Source organism: Onychostoma macrolepis, chromosome 02, assembly GCF_012432095.1.
Source record: "Onychostoma macrolepis isolate SWU-2019 chromosome 02, ASM1243209v1, whole genome shotgun sequence".
Lineage (NCBI taxonomy): Eukaryota > Metazoa > Chordata > Actinopteri > Cypriniformes > Cyprinidae > Onychostoma > Onychostoma macrolepis.
The window spans coordinates 23853380-23874232 of NC_081156.1; the positions used below are offsets into that span (position 1 = coordinate 23853380).

Here is a 20853-nt window from a genome sequence, read left to right on the forward strand (position 1 = left end):
GGAGCTGTCTGAGTTTTGCAGTAAACCACGGTTTGTCGTTGTTGTAGGTTAAATGAGTCCTGGTAGGAATGCACATATCCTCACAGAAACTGATATATGATGTTACAGTCTCTGTGAGCTTGTCCAGATCGGTGGCAGCAGCTTCAAAAACACTCCAATCAGTGAGAAAGAAACAGGCTTGTAAATCCCGCTCTGCTTCATTAGTCCATCTTTGAACAGTCCTTAAAACGGGTTTAGCTGATTTCAGTTTCTGCTTGTAGGTCGGTATAAGATGAATCAAGCAGTGATCAGAGAGTCCTAAAGCTGCCCGTGGGACAGAGTGATAGGCTATGTATCTTTTATTGCTGTGTAACAGTGATCCAATATATTACTATATCTGGTGGGACATGTGATGTGCTGTTTGTATTTTGGCAGTTCAGGGGAGAGATTGGCTTTTAAAGTCCCCGAGAATGATTAAAACAGAGTCCGGGTGTTGTTGCTCAGTCTCTGTAATCAGATCAGCTAGTTTCTGTAAAGCTGAGCTCACGTGCGCTTGCGGTGGAATGTAAACACTCACAAGAATGAACGAGCAAAACTCCCTCAGAAAGACTTAGTTAATGAAGCGCACTTGTAGATCTGAAGAGCACATCTTCGTTAACACTGTTGCATCTGTACACCACCTCTCATTGATGTAAAAGCATGTCCCGCCGTTTTGTTCAACCTCTTGAATTAAAGCTTAAAGTCTGCACTTCAATTTCATCTTGATTGATTGATTTTTAATTCTGTTCTGGTGGCATACAGAGCCGAAATGATCCAGTTCTCTTGTTTTTCTTAATGCTGTAAGGAAACAATCTTCATACATTTACATCCTATATCTTGAAATAATACTGTAATAGACTGTAAAAGGATACTGAAACAAATGTATGAAAACAGACATGTTGTACAGCAAGATGTTTAGAGTTATCATGTTAAAATGTTCATGCTATTCTGAACTTCTTTCTGTACAGTATGAAAAAAACTGTATTATTTCAAGCACTGCAAATATTTACTGTATGTTGAATTTAAAGGGAGCAGACTAAAATTTGTTTCATCAATTAGAACGTAAAATGACCAAAATAACCACCCAAATTACATGCTTTTACAATATACACATCAACACCAAAGTTTGTTAGTGGTTTATTTTAATGAGATTCTTTATAAATTACTTAAATTATTTCAAGACTGTAGACAATTAAGGCTTCACAAATGTCTTCACAGTAAATTCTTATCAACATTAATCATTCACAACTATGACAATGCAGTTTTTTGTTGAATGTGAGACTTGTGACAGGTGTAATAAAGAGAGCAAAAGTACACAATATTATCTACTGATTACTGCTTCCAAGATTTCCTGTTATAAATAATGACTGATTAAGCAATGGCCTGTTTTCTTTTACAGAAACTTGCAGCTTGAGGAAGTATAATTAGTCTTCTAAGGTTCAGCACACTGAAAGGGTGTAAAATAGCTTCATATTTTTCTGTCTACTACGGCAAAAACTGATTAACATAACATAGCTTTGTTGCATAACCGTTTAACAGCCAAAAGGAAATATTATACTGCATTTTCTAATACCCACGTAGTGCTTTGATACCCAAACTCTGTTTAATATTACACTGCTAATACAGAGTTATTCATAGCAAGGCTAAAACTGGATATATAAAAATCAAGGACCATGTAGAGTTATAAAAACAAAGACCATGTGAAGCTATGTGCCTGAAGTTTAGTCAGAGAACTCTCACTCAAATTTTTACTGTAACTCTCCAGAACCAGAAACATTGTGTGTTGGACAACAGTTTTAAATAAACTACACTGTCCACTGCATACTGTCTTTCCACGCTGCCCTACTTGTAAGTTCATGGAGTCCATTTTTGGGTCTCATTTTCTAACCTAAACCCACAGTATAACAATGACCCAAAACAGCAATCTACAAAATCAGCCCCTATATTTACCAGTCCCAATCTCTCATGACATCTCCTTTGAGTCGTAAACCCTAAAATTTGCACTTCAAACCTTTTCTACTCAAATTCCAAGTTCCCAGTAGAAATTTTGAACACCCCCTTGAACTCCAACACCGAAGAACTGCAACAACCTTGACTTAAAAATCCAGAATGGCTGCTCAATGCATCAACAGTAAATCAGACAGGTTATTTGCACTTCTGTATGTCTGTGTCTCAAATTAACAATATATATACACTTTTGTGTGTTTTAAATTGACGTGTCCATTTTGGTTTTCCGACTTGTGTACTGGAGCACTAGCAACTCAGGTGTGACGCCATTCTTAGCTGCAACATCTGAAACAAATGGTACACAGACACAGACCTCAGATCCAAGCAGTTCATACACTCAACTACTTGGATCACTGGACCCATAAATGGGCCACCTAAGACTCTTACACTAAACTGATCCTTCAAAAGTCATAAATTAAAATACCTGCAGCTCAGCATAAGTGATCTGTTCAAGCCTAAAAGCACATTACACAAAGGGAGATGTGACACATGGACAAGCACACTAATGCATAGTTATCATCCAGAGCCAGCAAATTCACCATCATATATCAAAACATATGTTGGTCAAGGTCAACACAAATACACTAAAAAGACTCAAATTAAATAACTTTTCCTGAGACACAACAGAAACAACTTAAAGTTCCAAGTAATGTAACAAATAAACTATTAATACAAATTTGGACAATAGGTTTAATATTTAAGCATAGATCCTTCCAGTTTTATTTATTAAAAGACAGTGCCTTCGACATTTCTTTCATTGGTCAAAGCTAAAATATAGGATGAACAAAACAAATGTGAAATTAAATTAAATAGTATCCCAAGAACATTTAAGGCCCATTTTGGGGTGATTGTGCTGCCTGGCTCAGATACAGTTAAGATTAATAATTTAGGTGGGGTTATAAGGACTTAAACAATATGATAGTCAAAAAGTAAAAAGGCAAACGTAAACACAAGGCTCCTGGTAAAATGATTCTTCATATCGCCACCTTCGAATCATTTATTCTTATCACTGTTCAACAATGTGAAGCCTGTTGGAAAAAGGCAGAGGAAAACAGACCTTGAGTTGGATCATGAAGACATTGATGCAAAACTAAATGAATAAGTCAAGTATTACATAAGACAACCACTAATTTAATAAGAGACTGAAAGTGAACTGATGATGGATTTCTGATGACAGGACATTATGGTTTACCTTCCTTTGCCACACTCTTGGCCTTTCCACTCAAGTCACTGACAACGTTGTCGAATGCTGCTTCATGTTTGAGGAAGAAAGGTCTCACCACACGTGTGTATATGATCTGAGAGCCGTTCCAGGAGACCGGAGCCATGCACCACAGCAGAAACAGGCACTGAAATACATACATGTCAGCTACACATTTGCTGGCATTGTCTTCAAAAAATATGACAGTTTCCAAAAAAAAAAAAAACTATAAAAAAAAAAAAACTATTGAGCAGCAAAACTGATTTCAACATTTATAATAAGAAATTATATTTGAATACCAGATCAGGAGTAATGACATTACATTTTAAAATAATTTATTTTTTAATTTAAAAATTTCACCATTTCACATTATTATTATTATTAAGTAACTACTATATTTTAATGTATTTTTAGTGTAATTAATTTGTAAAAATTACATTAAATTCTTGGTCAGCATAAGACACTTTTAAAAACATTTAATCCAACCTTTTGAAAGGTAGTGTAGAATATGTACAATATTAACAGAGTTAAATGTGGTAATATTAAAACACAGAGTTAAAGAATACAGCATTCAGTTACAGTTTTTTAAATTTTTTTTTTTTTTTTTTTTGTAGTCTAATTGAAATGCAGTGTTGGGAAGGTTACTTTGGAAATGTAATGGGTTACAGATAACAAGTTACCCTATTTAAAATGTAATAAGTAGTGTAGCTATTTCAGTTACTTTATTGAAGTAATGCAACATTACTTTTTCATTACTTTTCAAAATTTCTAACGTTTTCAACTGTTAATCATTTTCAAACATGTAAACCAGGCAGGGTTAACCTTATAGTAGGACTCGAAATCCTTCATCACTTGAATTATGATTATAATCATTTAATTTTAAAAGCACAGCCACCACAAAATCAGACTTACTTTGAGATCATTCTGAGGTTAAATACAGATTTAAAACCATAAGAATTAGTTCGCTATGATGTTTCTGAAATCAAATTTTTATGACAGGAAACACTGGCATCTAACAATGCCTTGGAGAAAAGAAAAAACTTTTTAAAAAAATAAAGCATATGCATAAACCCAAATAGGAAATAAAACAGTTATGGGATAAGCATGTGTCCTAAACTCCTGAAACATTGGTGTCTCATACTTTAGAGCAGTCGATGCAATTTATGAAAGTCAATTAAATCTGTATGTGGGTGTGCGTAAAAAAAAAAAATCAGATGTAACCCCCTTGTAATCGTTAACATTTTCAGAAGTAACTGTAATCAGTTACAGTTACTGACCAAAAAGTGTGCAACTAAATTACAGTTACATTTATTTTGTAATTAAATTACATAAGTTAGTTACACAAAACTAGTTATTCCCCAACACTGTTGAAATGTAAATCACATTCGAGGCTTGCGTAAACACATCTGGGGTCAAATTCATGAAACATTAACAATTAAATTCTTAACTGCCATTTCCTTCCTACTTTCTTGCTTATGTTAAAAGAAAATTGTATTGCCAAAAATACCACTAAGAATATACCACAAAATTAAGGAAAACTCAAATTCTTGAAATTAATCTGTTAAAAATCATTGTAAATTAATTCTAAAAATGATAGGATAACTTGACAAAATAAAGATATGATATTTTATGAATTTACTGGGTTATTTCTTATTAATTGCTATAATTAAGCATTACAAGCTTCTTACTATTATTAGTGATTTGCATGAGTTCTCTGAAGTGAGCAATATCAATCATAATCATGCATGAGAACGTTTTACTGATTTCAAAATTGAGTAACAAACAACTCTACAAAATAGTAACCTTAATCTTAGCATATAAATACAACAGAATTTTCAGCAACATTCATCATATTAGAGTGGCCATACAAAGGACACATTCCTTGTAGCAGCCTGCATAAACGCACATCAAGATCCAACATGCAATGTTTTCTTCTTAAGAAGATAATTCCTAAGATGTTCTTAGGAAAATTAAAACTTCTTAAGAATTTTTCATGAAGTAAACTTAGTGAAATTCCATGACGCTTGCAAGAATGTTCCTAAGAAATGCCTTAATTTATTTCTTACGATTTTTTTTTAGTGAATGTGGCTTTAACATCGATTCCAAGCACATCCGCATCAAACTCTCCAAATTTAATGGACTTATGCCATAGTGAACATCTACTTAAGAATGATTTTTAATTAGAACACTGAAATTGGAAAAAAAAAACATGCATATCATTTAAGATCTCAGCTCAACTTAGCCAGCAGCTAGTTCATTTGTATAAATTGGCTATAAAGCACTCAGTCAAATTTAGAACAAGGATCAAAACTGAAATGAGGCTGTTGGTCGAGCTGGCAGTTAGTCAGGCATACTAAATATACACTATGCAAAACCTCTCAGCATGACCTACATACCAATACATTTACAGTCCTCCTACAGCAAGCTAACATACAACGAGGTGGATGGTTTCTAAAACAGATCTTAAAAATACATGCAAATACACACTCAAAGAACTATATTTTGATACTAAAAGAACTATATTTTGATACTAAAAGAACTATATTTTGATACTAAAACCCCTTACCTTCCCAGCATAGTAAAAGGGAAACCAAAAGAGGAAGATATCAGAGAAAAATTCAGCCACACTGAAGAGTCCATAAACCACCCAGTAGGTTAGCCATTTGGTGTCATCTTCTTTATTGTTACTCTCAATGGCTTTGATGCTGCATGAGGAACAGAACGACATGTGAAAACAGGCCAGTCAGTGTGGGTTGCTCTCATTATTGTGCTATGCAAACATACATGTGTGTTTATCCAGGTCTAGCATCTGCACCAATATGCATACAGACATTTGTGAAATTTGACATGTCATGCATACTTACGAGGCATACGCTGGGTATGCAAAACCAATCAAGTTGCAGAGAAGGGAGGCACCATATCCAAATAACAGATAGAGTGCCACAATAGATACTACACCTGCAGAACAAACAGAGACACATGATCACTGTCATTATTCAAATGAGGAAGGGCATTTAGGAGCACTTATGACATTGTGTTTGGTGTCAGTGTTGACACCTAACAGGATGCAAGAAGCACAAACAAAGGCTGCACATAAGGGAAGCTGTCTTTAGCCAATGCACTTCTGCACAGACACTTGAGGACATACTACATGGTTAAAAATATCCATTGGGAGCGGCTATTGGTAGAAGAAATTAGACCCTGAGTGATCTTGCAAGGAACAGCCACACCACACATTAGATATTTCAGGTAACCATCAATGCAGTTGAACAACTGGGCCCAATAACGCATCTGATAATGGTACTCGATAGATCATTTGCTTGATGCTTCTCAAACCAGCATGCGTTTTTTTTTTTGGTCTTAAAACAGAGCAATAACAGATAAACAGATGTAAGTGCAACAGGGAAATGACAGTTAGCCCTCGGGGGGAGGGGAGGGGGAGGGGAACCGAGGACCGATCGTGCGGCATCTGTTCTTGTCACACAGACACGTAAGGCAGAGTAGCCTAATGTTTGATTCATAAGTGACTCCTTAATTAGAAGCTCTTTGATGAATCAAGTGAACCGATTCTCAAAACCGGTCTGACTACTCAACGAAACAAACTGAATCAGCTTCAACAATCCATCGACTCAAACTATGAAGTGTCCGTTAACAAAATCTTAATCTAAAACTTTAAGAAACAACAATACGTCTCTACAATCGAACTTCTTAGAGAACGCAATATAACAGGCCATGTCGGGGAACGCGTAATGATATATTCAGCCTATGTCAGAACGCAAAAGATCCGCTGAATCGTTGTTTTGTTCAGAACCCGCACTTTAAAAGAACCGATTCTGAGAAATGACTCGGACTTTCCTGGTCTTATCAGTATGACTCCAAGAGCCCTTTGCACTCATTTGCAACATTCACCAAGTCTTTACATATGGGTGACACTAACTTAAGTCACGTGTTAAAAGAATAAACTCATACTTTTCATAAGAAAACTCAATATTCAATGGTAATGTTTACAAGGAAACCATTTTAAAAATTCTCACAAGCCCAACAAAGCCTGACAGCTGATAGACAATACAGCTTAAATACATAGGATATCCCTGACTAAATAATTAAAGCTGCTTACAAACCAAAGATTAAAACCAGTCACGCACCTGTTGCAATGTACTGTTTCCGAACTCCAGTTTTTTCCTCTAAAAGCGATAGAAAATCCGTTACCACATTCTTCTGCTTAAAAAACGCTTCGTAACGTTCTGTAACAGCATTTAACATCTTGTCCGTCCTCGTTTATGGTACAGCAGAATGTAGCGGCCGATGCCAGAATTGTAAACAGTTTTCCAAGCCAAGCAAACTAACTACACTTCCAGAAAGTTTGTCCCCTCACAGCAGCACGGGACTGAGCAAAGTCTACGGCGACCAATAGAAACTAATACAAATAATGATTCCGCCTCCCTCACAGGTGATTACGATTCTGATGAAATGCTGAGTAGGGAATTGTGCTTTGAGCACGATAGCTTGAAGGAAGGAGGCGTTTTGGGGAACTTTTAATTAAAGTATGACTTTCTTTTTTTCTGAAAAAAACGTGTGCTACTATTGCCTCGCCGTTGACCCCACTCCAGTCCTGTTTGTAGGCCTATAAGCTGAATGCCAAAAAATTACATTTCTAAATTAGATTTAAGGCCAGTCCGAAAGGCTATTTCGCCATGGGTTCCCTCAGATTGCTTGCCATTGTGTTGTCATCTGATTAGACACTTAGTTTTTTAATTCACGTTTGAGTTTTGTTTGTAATATTATATTGATTTTACTCATAAATTTAAAAAACACCAAATTCAAAGTGAACCCTCGACTCCGACTGATATCTTACATAGCCTAACAGCTCTAATGGCCTATGTAAGATGAAACCTACCTACATATTGACAGTTTTTTTTATATTGACATTATGTAGGATTAATAACATTGTCAATATCAAAAATCTGTCAATATGCCACTAGTCTTCAGTTTTTAACTAGGTTTCATAAATTGTCTTGCTATGCATTTTGTTTAGCTGTTTATTTAAAACACATCTGGCATTTTTAACATTTGCCAGGAGAGGGCGCTCTCCTCTTCGTTCATAATGTCCCACTGTGTGGATCTCATTTGAACAATGTTGCACTTAATGAAATGTTTGTTCTTTTAGGTCCTGCATAACTGTTTTGATTGAACTTCTATACGTTCATTTAAGGTAATGTGACACACATGAGAGGTTTCATGATTGATTGCCCTTTAAATAGCCTATAAAATGTAACAGCCATTAATAATTGCCACAAAATTAGTAGGCCTATGTTTCATTTGCCTGACATGTGACATGATAGTCAAAATCTAACTGAACATCTTTGTAATATACGTCTTTATTAAGAATATGAGTCACCTTAAAAAGCATTTTTTTTTAAAGATTGGATACTAAAAAACAAAATTCTATATTCTAGAATAGATCTATATTATTGCTAAATGACTTTTACTAATTATTTGTGAGGGACCATTTTATTTATTTAGTTTTGTTAAAGATTTGAAAGAAGCTAATTTGTAAACACATTTGACAATTTCATAGTTATAGTTTCTTCTGTCATAACTCAAGACCCTGTTTTGTTAGAGCTGAATGAATTGGTATTGTAAAACACCAGTCTGACAAATTATTGAATGGATAAATTAATGAATTTTTAAAAACTGCTGCTCAGACAGGTATATGAGGTGATTCGTACCAGTAAACATAGTCTGTGATCACCTCTTAATCTGAGACTTTTATATATGACAAGCATTTAGTTTATCACTCTCTCCATAAATTGCTGTGAAGAGTCAAGGTGGATAGATATCCACAAATACCGGAAAAACAGATTTCAACTGCCAATGAGATTATATTCACTAAGAAAATTGGTAACATTTTATTTTGATGGTCCCTTTTGAACATTCTGTTGACACTAAGTAATGTTGCAACTACATGTCAACAAACTCTCATAAGAGTATTAGTAGACTGTCTGCTTCATATCTACTAACTCCTTATTGTGTTGGTCTCCCAACAGATATTCTACTGACTATAAGTAACTTTGCAAGAACATGTCAACTTAATCTAACCCTAACCCTACCAGTCAACTAATACACTACTAACACTCTAATGAGAGTCAGTAGAAATGTAGGTGCAACATTACTTATAGTCAATAGAATGTGTTAAAGGGACCATCAAAATAAAGTGAAACCAGAAAATTATACTAATACCTTTGGGTAGATTATCATCATGGGTTTTAACAGCACTGAAAGCTTTTGTGTTGAATTAGGATGTAGTAATGTGAAATCTAGATATTAATCTCTTAAGCCATTTATACCTGACTGACTAGCACCATTGTTCTGTAAAACTGATAGACATGCATAAATAATTTAAGAGATTTAATGTAAATAATTTAGTCATACACATATTCAGGTGTGATTTTCTGTTTTCTGTCCTCTAATTATTCTTATAAAAATTTTCCATACACAGGAACTGATTCTTCACTGGAAATGTTTATTTTATTTTATTTTATTTATGTCACACGCTTGTTGTGGTCAGGCTAGCATTAATCCATTTAATCCTCTGACCAGTATTAAAACACCTCTGGTACACGCACACCCCTGAATTTATTTGATTTATAATAGCTTGGTGTCTGAATTTAATGAGACTATCATATGTCTGCACATCTCCTGAATACTCACAATGCCAGCAATGTCACTAAATGGGACAGGCATGTGTACCCTAACTCTTAAAAAGTCATCAAACCAAATTACAATGGATAACAACACCATGTTGTGCCTGCAGAGGATGTGCTAATTGTCCAGAGGACTTAATCCTCTTTTCACAGAATTGCGGAAGACTTTTTTAACTGATCATTAGCACCACCATTGGCCGTACTGTGCGACTCTGTGCCTCGTTACTTTGTGTTTAACATCTCTGTACATCTTTTACTGTATAGATTTAGAGCATGTGTGTACGTTATGGTCTAAAAACATATAGAGTTTTTTGACTGAGTACCTACTACTGCCATAACGTGTGTTTACATACAGTTGTCCTTCAAGGCTGCCTATCAAGTCACACTCATGACTAATACATTTTAGTGTCTCCATTTCTGTGCTTTACGCAGGGTAAAATGGTGTGACGTCAAAGTGGTTGCAGTGGTTATTTAGGTTGACGATGCAGTCAGTGTTTATATCCGCACCTAGTAAATGGATTAGTATTTGATCGCACCTGAGACACTGCTGTCGTCACCTGTGATGGTCTTCGTTACCTTTGGAGAAATTCCAGCCTCTCAAGTCGACGCTAAATCCACATGTTGTGTGTGAGTCAGCTTCCTATTGAGAAGTCAATGATTTTTGTATGTGTACACCATAAAGTAATAAATACAGTAAAATGAAAATTACAGTTTATTTGAATACAAAGATTTAGGCCTACCTATGGACCCTTTTCACAAGACTGTGATGACGCGTTTCAACGGTCATCATCATTATAAATCCTTAAAAGTTTTTTATATTTTGATTTTTTTAAATGTATGTACATTTATAACACAATACTTTGTATTATATCACCGTTTCATCAAGTAAAAAAAAAAAAAAAACTAGTTAACGCTAATGCAGCGTCAATGTGAGCGGCGGTAAATTTGACATCGTTCTCTCTTCTGACTGCTGTTATCGGTCTCTCTCAGTTTTTTTCCTTTGATTGAAAGTCGTGAAAAGACTAACGTGGAGTTTTTCTTTTGTTATTTGAGCAAATGGGAATGCAAATGGGGGTAATTGCTATTTATTCACTTAAAACTTTCAGGAACACAAATAATGCATCACAGCTTTTGTATAACGTTACTGATTTTGTATTGTTTTTTTGTTTGTTTGTTTGATGGAGCAAGCAGGTGGGTTGGATTAATGCAGTTTTTAGTGCAAATAGGCCTATACTGAAATTAAATTACGAACTTGTAAAATAATGTTCTACATACAGGCTATATGTATATATGGCAAAATGTATGTATATCTGGCAACACTCACTCATGCAGTTGAGGAGTTTTGGTCATTCAAGTCTTCACTCCCTGCACTATCACATATAAGGCATAAAAGCTCAACAATAATATAAATAATTTTGTGTCTTATGTTGTCTAAGGATACGTTTGTTCCATTACTTAAAATGATCAGCTGATAGTTTGTTACACTGTTGTATACAGCCATTTTAAATTGATAAAACTTAAGAAATCAGCTTAGAATTACTATTTACTTAGTTCCATAGTCTATCATTCTTATCTTGTTTTCCATTCATATAAAAACCATGTTACTTTTATCTTTCAGAACCCAAACAAACCTTCATTTCACAGACTGGAGTTCCTCCAATGCTGTTTGGTAATTAAATCAATACCCGCTGTACACGGCGATGTCGGAAATGCCTGTAGAGTGCAGCAGCAGAAATCCCATTAAGGCATGACGTTCAAACTAATAAGGGGCATGTCCTTTATCTCCGAATAGCCTCCACCCCACGTGTTCTTAGTAAAAGTACAGCCGTAAAAAGCTGGCAAAAGTAAGAACATCCTTTTTCCATGTGAGCTAGAAGGACAAATTGACAGTATTTTAATGCATTTGACTCACTCTTCTGATCTGCTCCTCTCCATGGTGTAATTATATATTGTTTTGTTTTTTTATCTAGAGGACTCTCTTAAATATAGCAGACTCTAAGTCGGAGCTTTAATGTTTTTTCTATCAAGCCCACTTTAGAGTTTAGAACTATTACAACAAATTTGGAGGAAATTATTTAATTGTGGCTCTATTAAAATTATATGAACTATCATCTAACGCAGTGATAAATTTTTCAAGATTTAGTTTTGCTATATGGACCTGGGTATTACATACCAATAACTCTTTAAACTTTTAAAACTGATTGCATGCATCTGATTTGATTACATTAAACTATGTTTTCGTTTATGTTTAATATCATTATTTAAAACTAATTGGAGCTGTGGTCTAGTGGTTAGTGCATAGGTTCCAGATGTTCAGCTGCTTATGTAGATTTGAGCCAGCGTCATATTCCCTACGCATTCTTCCCCATAGCCATGACATACTTTAATTATTCTTGCAGTGTAACCTTTTTTTTTTTTAAATAAACCATAACCTTTTAAACTCATATTGTTTTGAAACTGACCCCCTCTGACCTTGGCCTCTTATTCTAGGATTAGTGCTTCACCACTTTATCTTTCCACAGTCAATGGCCTTCAGACTCTGACTAGGTTATTTTAATACCCTTATTCCTTTTAATCGCCTCTGACTTCGCCGTCGTGAAGGCAGTGGTTTGGATCTGTACTTGATTGCTTAATCTGCTGTTAGAAAAGGTTTTCACAGAAAGGCTCTCGCAACACTTCCTGCCCACACAGGTCTTAGCATGAATGAGAACCGGAGCAGCTCAAGGCCGGCATCTTCCCAATGCCATTCCCCTCCGGTGAGAAGCATGATGGAATATTTCAAGAACCTTATCAAGAAGTCAATATCACCAAAGTTTCGTAAATGGGTAACGGACTACTGCAAAAGGAACGGTTTGCTCACCTTATCTGTGTTAGCAGTGATGTCGGGTTGTGCGGTGGGATTCACGTTAAGAAGCTTGAACTTGTCAACACAGGTAATGTGGAACATAAAGCTTCAAATTTGGTATTGAAAAATTTGTTTTAAGTCCCAACATCAGCAGTGGACTGACTATTTTGAATAGATTTTTTGGGACAAAAAAAATGCATTTGTTTTTTATCATTAGAACAGAGAGGTTAAAAGGTTGCTCATTTAAAATTTAAATTGTGTGCGGCTTATAAAAATGAATGTGCTAGCAACTTAACATTAAGTACAGCCATTATAGTAATTGAATAAAGGAATGTTCCGGATTCAAAACAAGTTGAACTCTATTGGCATGTTGATTTGCACAGACAATAATTTAGACTCATCACTAATAATGAAAAAGCTGAGTTTACAGTAATGCACTTACAATGAAAATCTATGGCATAAAGCAGTGCACCAGGATAAATACATACTGTAGCCACAAAACCATTATTCATGTCTAGTATGTTTTTTTTTTAAAAATCACTTATTAACATTGCGTGTGCAAAATTGTCCAATTTTTCACAATATATCAATAGTCAAAAATACAATAAGAACTGTTTACATAAAATATGTAAAGTACATCAGAAATTCAAAACCAGAAGTGTAATTGTCAAGAACAGTAGTGCAGTTGCTGACGATATAGAAAACAAATAAAACAATCTAACAACATTTTGTAAAGAAGAATTAATATAAGGGCTTTAACAAGAAATTTTTAAAAACTGAGAGATGTAAACACATGTGCTGTAAATAGCACTTTGCTTCTTTAGAAGCTGGAACACTCTGATTTTGAGATGTTTTTGATGACCTTTGCTCTTGAAGCCTGATCAAAATGTCACATATACACATATATTTCCCAGGCTATATGGCATATATATTCAAAAATGTGTCTTAGTGGTGCTACTTGAGAATGAGACATCTGGCTTTTGTTACCCATAAATAAACTGCAAACAGCTTACAAGATCAAGGAGAAACACGCATAACTTAGTAAGTCAACTGACGCAAGTCTTCAGGGGTATTACAGAAATAGTAACTACTGAAAGTAATTCTAGTAGTGTTTAAATGTTTGAAAAGAATTTAAATCTTTTACAAATCACTAAAAGCCATGTTTTTTTCTTTTCCCTCAGGCAAAAATCTATTTTTCTTTTCCTGGAGAACTCCTAATGAGAATGCTGAAAATGTTGATTCTTCCTCTCATCACATCCAGGTAACTACACACCATGTCGTTGCCTTTTAGTTCTTCATTTTCATTCAAGATTTCAGCATTCCTGAGACCAAATATATGGGCTGTATTTGACATTTTTTGGGGGAAAAAAGCACAAAAAAACAACAACAACAAAATGTCTTTCATCAGGAAAAAAAAGTTCCATCATGAGAAATGCTTCATGTTTTAAACCTTTTCGATAAACAGTGGGATAGTTTATTGTTATAGAAGGTAAATAGAGTCTAAAATAAAAAAAAATAAACACTATGGGTGAGAGTTACTTGAAACATTTTACAAATTATGGAGATGAATTGCAGTCAGCCTCTATTCAAATTAAAAAGAAATGTGTCTGCAATGCATTTAGGGGAGGCAGTTATGTGAGATATTTGATGTGATATTTATATTCATTTTATGATTGAAACACCAACACTTTCCTTACAGTTTAATGTCTGGCTTGTCTGCTATGGACACCAAGGCCAGTGGACGCCTGGGCCTTCTTACCATCACATATTACCTGTGGACTACCTTCATTGCTGTAATTGTGGGGATTATTCTGGTACTGATCATTCATCCTGGAACCGGCACTGAAAAAGAGGGACATAAAGCCTCAGGAGGGCCAGTGATGACTTCTGCTGATGCCCTGCTTGATTTGATCAGGTAACTTCACAATGATAACAGAACCTGCCTCTCAGTTTTTGGCAGAAACAGTATAAGGGGGAGGAGACTGACCAAGTCTTATAGAAATATAAACAGGATATGACTATTGTAGGAAAGGAAGTCCTGCCCTTCAGTTAAAACAGTTAATAGCTTATTGGTATAGGTGGCACTTTGTTTCGTTGCTCTGCAAATGGGAATGCACATTAGCTAGAGAAACCTGAAAACTAAAGTTTCAGCATTTCTGTCAGATGTATTGGTTATTTCAAACATCTTCAAGCAGAAGGAACTATACTTTTATCCATTTTTTCTCTTTTTTTTTTTAACACCACACTTCAACCAAGTTCCTTTTAAGGTATATCAGTCCAATGTATGTTTGGGTTATTGCCAAGTTGGCCATCAAGTGGACTGCCTTACCTTAAAAAAAAATGTATATAAATGTTGTTAAAAAACATTTCCGCCTCACTAAGAACGACTAATGATGAAAGTTTTGTTAAATCAGAATGTAACAACTTGCTCATGTCTTACTGAATATAGTGTTAACCAAAAGACAAACAGCTGTTTAGACATTGTTTCAGCAAACTAGCATTAACAATGTGGTATTCAATGTTTGCTTTAAAAAATCCAATCAGTTCCCCTTGGATAAAAAAATGAAGTTCTTCCCTGCATTATTTCTCATTGAATATCCCGTTTCATTTAGACTGCTCTGCATTAAATCTTTTATGTCATTAAAAAACAAACAAACATTTCAGTTTTATTGATCAATCTAAGAAACATCTTGAACTTACGTAACCACTTTCAAGCCGCAGTCAAGCTTTCGAGGCTTAAGCTTCCCTTTTGCTCTATCCTGTCACTGGACAGAAGGATTGGAATTAGGTATATTTAGAGAGCCACCCAAGAGGACGTGAATGACACGGCTTTTCCTGAGTGCGAAAGATGCTCTTGAGCTCCAGACCAGATTTAATTGGATTGTAGTCAGGGACACTACAGTAGAATTGGTACTTTATAACTAAAGCAACTAAAGCACATAAATCAAGTGATTCTAAATCAAACAATGTGTAATTTTTGGCATGTGTTGGCCTCAGAAAACAGTCTAATAGTATATACTCAGGACAGCTAACCTTTTTACTAAAAGGTCCATGATTGTGAATAGTTTTAAATCTGTGGCCTTATGTATGACAGATTTTGTGTGTTTTTCCAACAGGAACATGATTCCATCCAATCTGATTGAAGCCACATTTCAGCAGGTGAGAGAAACACACACAAAAAACAAAGGAATTAATCATCTACAGTGTTTTGTATCTAATCCTTGTCCATCTGTGCTCTTCTGTTTCAGTATAAAACAGATCTTGTGCCCAATTTTAAAAACAGTGCAAAATCATCACAAGCCAACTTTGTGTACATTATGCCAGACTATGAAAACCCCAAGATGGGTCACCCAGTGTTTCTTGAACTCACTCCTCCTCCTGAAATCCTCTACAAGATTGTACCAGGGAAAAGCAATGGGATGAACGTGCTAGGAATCGTCATTTTCTCTGCCACTATGGGTGTGTATAGAAGAGAACTGTCTTATATTGCACTATGATGACCCTGTTGAAAAGATCATTTTAGAACAGATTATGCTGGTTACTGTTGATTTGGGTTTGTGGTCAAGGAGTTCACCAATAAAACTAGTTGTTTATAGCTGGTTAAACTACTTAAAATGCCTAATGGAAACATCAGTACCAATATCCCATGTTGAGGACTAGCGTCCAAAATACTGTACAACATACAATGGTGACCAGATTTATTGTACTATTTAAACAATTTAGATCAACAGGAAAACATTTTTGTAACTCATTTTCTGAAACATGATATTTAACAAGAACATGAGGAGTGGGGCTTATTCCATTGCATCAGGAATTGATTGGATTGGAAGTGGCGTTTATGAAAGAGGGATTGAAAAATAATAGGGATTTGTGATTTCTATATATAAAAAGACTCTAAATACCGTTAAAAAGTTTGAGGTAGGTTAAAAAAAAAAAAGGTCGAAGGTCCCTGAAATAGATCATGGATTACCATTTGTTTATGTTGCAGCGAGCTGAAAGGCTGTTCATGGGGTGAATACATATGCCTTGCTCAACAAGGGTGTATATATTTGATTAAAAAAAGCATTTATTTGATTTTAAAAATTTTAATATTATTAAAATTTCAAACGGCTGTTTTCTATTTTAATATATTTTAAATTGTAATTTATTCCTGTGATGCAAAGCTGAATTTTCAGCAGCCAATTCTCCAGTCTTCAGCGTCACATGATCCTTCAGAAAGAATATTCTAATATGCCAACTTGCTTCTTAAAAACATACTATTATTGTTAAAAACAGCCGTGCCACGTAACATTTTTATATACACCACACATATATTTTTTCAGGATTCTTTGAGGAATTGAAACTTTAGTAACAAATCTTTACTGATACTTTTGATTACTTTTTAATCCTTGCTAAATAAAAGTACCAATTAAAAAATAAAAAAACTAACTTGGCTTTTTTTTTTTTGACTCCCCAGGTCTTCTACTTGGTAGAATGGGATCCAGAGGTTCACCCCTAGTAAATGTGTGTCTTTGCATCAATGAATGTGTTATGAAGATCATCAATGCTGCTATGTGGTGAGTAGATGTGGATCGGTTCACCCAAAATAAACTACCTGTGACTAGAGATTTTTCATTTCAACTATGACAGAAATGTTCACTATTAGACTAAATAACTACAAAGACAGTCATCACATGTTTTGTCATGCAAACCTGTGAAAGCAGCATGTGTCTGCTAATAAAGCAGAATCCCAGACCAAAACACATGAAGAGCCAGCTGTCACTTTAATACACACTAAAATACGGCAACGTAATAGTTTAAAAGCAGGTCTAAGCCTTCTCGTTCTACTAAATGAGGTTGGCACTGGAAAGGTGTTCTGGTCTAAGAGTCAGGCCAGCTGAAGCTAAAAGCTGATTTAGTCAGTCAGTAATGCATTTAAAACTCAGTCAAATGCTGGCACCTATAATAAGAAAATTATAAATATATATAGTTTTAACACTCCTATCTCTTTGTACAGGTACTTCCCATTTGGAATCGTATTTCTGGTTGCTGGGAAGATCCTGGACATGCATGATCCTGCGGTCCTTGCGGAGAAGCTTGGGATGTACTTCATAACGGTTCTGGCGGGACTGTTCGTCCATGGTGTGATTTTGCTGCCGCTGTTCTTTTTCCTATTCACTAAGAAAAACCCCTTTAGCTATATCCGCGGCCTCCTCCAGGCTCTGGTTATCGCTTTGGCAACTTCATCCAGGTAAGGAAGCCAGTTTGAACAGCCTTTCAGCTCACTGAAACATAAACAAATGTTAATCCATGATCTATTTCAGGGAATACGTAGTTCAACTAAATCACATTCAGTTGAATAATTAAAGTGTTTTTCTTGTGGTGTACCAAGGGATTATAAATCTTAACATTTCTTTTTGTACAGTTTGAAATAATAAAAGAAGTTTAAATGGCATAACGGTATGTTGGCTTGTATATTTAAATGACCCTTCTCTTTCCAGTTCAGCTACTTTGCCCATTACAATGAAGTGCTTACTGGAAAACTGCCACGTGGATCGGAAAATCGCTCGATTTGTACTTCCTGTGGGTGCTACTATCAATATGGATGGCACAGCGCTATATGAAGCAGTGGCAGCCATCTTCATTGCCCAGGTCAATGAGTACGAGCTTGACTTCGGACAACTTGTTACTATTAGGTAAAGTTACATTCAGAATAATATACATTACTAGTCAAAAGTTTGGAATAATTTGAATTTTTATGTTTTTTGAAAAGTCTTTTGTGCTTTATTTGATTTTATTTATTTGAATTTATTTGATTTAAAAAAAAAAAACCTGTAAGATAATTTTGTGAAATATTATTACAATTTAAAAGAACTGTTTTCTATTTGAATATATATTAAATGGTAAAGTTTTCCTATGATGGCAAAGCTGAATTTTCAGCAGTCATTTCTCCAGTCTTACGTGTCACATGATCCTTCAGAAGTCATTCTGATATTCAAATTTAAAGGGATAGTTCAACCAAAAATGAAAATTCTGTCATTATTTACTCACCCTCTGCCGTTCCAAACCCGTAACACCTTCGTTCATCATCTGAACACAAATTAATAGACAATAGAATCCATAGACAATAACACCACCACTACCACATTCAAGGCCCAGAAAGGTAGTAAGAACATTGTTAAAATAGTCCATGTGATATCAGTGGTTCAACCGTAACGTTATGAAGCTATGAACTAGTCTGTGAAGAGTCTGTCTTCAACACGTGTTCATGAGGGTACCACAATGCATGCGTGTGGTGTTGCTCACGCAGAAGTCGCCGTTCTGACGTCAAACGTCCATCTCTCTTAGTTCGTCGTCTGCATATTCTGGTTTGAAAAGTAAGGCTGGGCCCAAAAATTTGCAAGACATCCTCTGTCGAAATCTTAAGACATGTTGCCTTGTAAACAAGGCACAGCGCATCCGGGTTCTATGTCAGAACGCATGCATCATGGTGTATGGTCTCGTGTATGCACGGCGAAGACTGACATGTTTTTTAGCAAAAGAAGTATTCTCGTAGCGTATTTGAACCGCTGATGTCACATGGACTATTTTAATGATGCCCTATACCTTTCTGGGCCTTAAAAGTACTAGTTCCGTTGCTGTCTACGCAGTGTCAGAAAGCTCTCGGATTTCATCAAAAATATCTTAATTTGTGTTCCGAAGATGAACAAAGGTCTTAAGGGTTTGGAACGGCATGAGGGGGAGTAATTTATGACAGAATTTTCATTTTTGTGTGAACTAACACTTTAATACTTTTACTCGCACATTAGACACAATAGATTCTAATTTGTCTGTTAATCAAAGAATCAATTAAATTCCACAAAATAAATCAATATTGACAATAAGAAGCATTATAATGATTGAGCACCAAATCAGCGTATCAGAATGATTTCTGAAGGATCATGCGACACTGAAGACTGGAGTAATGGCTGCTGAAACTTCAGCTTTGCCATCACAGGAATAAATTACATTTTAAAATATACAAAACAGAAAACAAATTGTACAGTGACAAAGCTGCATGTACCAATGAAAGCTGCATGTTACTTGACTTTGACCATCTATTCTCAGTATCACAGCTACAGCGGCAAGTATCGGAGCAGCTGGAATCCCTCAGGCTGGCCTTGTTACCATGGTTATCGTTCTTACCTCAGTGGGTTTGCCTCCAGATGACATCTCACTTATTGTAGCTATCGACTGGATCCTGTAAGTACAATACAATTAAATACTACAGCATATACACCACAACAAAGCTCAATGAAAATCAATCTCATGCATCGATTTTCATCAGGGACCGATTTCGAACAATGATCAATGTGCTTGGAGATGCATTAGCGGCAGGAATCATGGCTCATTTGTGCAAAAAGGACTTCCAGAAAGACATCCAATCCTCTAACAACTCAGAGAGAGTAAGATATATCCACCATGTGCTCATTCACATATCTATATTCCTAATTAGGAAATAAGCAAGTATTGTACAGTAGAGGTCTGTTGCTTACCAGTAACAATAATTAGCCCTGGTCAAAAGTATCATATTTTTACAGCTGCATAATGTCTGTATTTGGTGTCTTGCAGAGAGATACAGTGATATCATTCGGAAACCAAAGCGTGCAGAGCTTTCCCACATCTGAGGTTCCACTTCTGGCAAACAGGGACTACATCTTAGAGGTTGTCGGCGATCAGGTGATCGAGAGGCCGACTGCCTGTTATAACCTCTGCCAAGTCTAACTTTGACAGACGATACTAAGCAGGAGCAGAAGTTGCCTTGACTTCACAAAAACCTTCCCCTTTTCCTCCCCTTTGTTCCACATTTGTGCCATTGTCTTTTACATCACAGATGTTACCGTTTCCCAAAGTGTCGCCTTTGGTGAACATTTGGGTGCTTTTGACACCTTAACTTGGGGGTTTTGTAAATTATAAAATCATTTTTTTTAATGTTCTTCTAGCATTGCCTTAAAATGCAGTAGTTAATAACAGACCACAATAATAATACTACCACAATAATAAAACCACATTGACAATAAGAAGCATTATAATGATTGAGCACCAAATCAGCGTATCAG

At 35.6% G+C, this 20853-nt stretch overlaps 2 protein-coding genes across 10 annotated transcripts; one reads left to right on the forward strand and one right to left on the reverse strand.

The window, feature by feature from the left end:
- Positions 1–2697: 2697 nt before the first annotated feature.
- Positions 2698–7663, reverse strand: zgc:101744 (Receptor expression-enhancing protein 6-like). Its single transcript, XM_058763684.1, has 5 exons — positions 7372–7663; positions 6091–6184; positions 5793–5931; positions 3218–3374; positions 2698–3053 (listed from the first exon to the last, which is right to left on the reverse strand). The coding sequence occupies exons 1-5, from the start codon at positions 7487–7489 to the stop codon at positions 3019–3021; spliced, it is 543 nt and encodes a 180-aa protein (XP_058619667.1). The 5' UTR covers positions 7490–7663; the 3' UTR covers positions 2698–3018.
- LOC131532127 (excitatory amino acid transporter 5-like) lies at positions 6706–20572 on the forward strand. 9 transcript variants are annotated; one of them, XM_058763585.1, is made up of 14 exons: positions 6706–6716; positions 8394–8438; positions 11549–11774; positions 12622–12863; positions 13957–14036; positions 14475–14690; positions 15892–15934; positions 16024–16234; positions 17232–17331; positions 17772–18005; positions 18256–18450; positions 19862–19996; positions 20082–20199; positions 20366–20572. In XM_058763585.1, exons 4-14 carry the CDS (start codon positions 12630–12632, stop codon positions 20516–20518), a joined length of 1719 nt encoding a protein of 572 aa, XP_058619568.1. In that variant the 5' UTR covers positions 6706–6716; positions 8394–8438; positions 11549–11774; positions 12622–12629; the 3' UTR covers positions 20519–20572. The 9 variants fall into 9 exon arrangements, with proteins under 9 accessions (XP_058619568.1, XP_058619586.1, XP_058619547.1 ...); XM_058763564.1 differs by lacking the exon at positions 6706–6716 and adding an exon at positions 10363–10557 and having other exon boundaries at positions 11549–11599; XM_058763571.1 differs by lacking the exons at positions 6706–6716; positions 8394–8438 and adding an exon at positions 10250–10557.
- Positions 20573–20853: the final 281 nt, after the last annotated feature.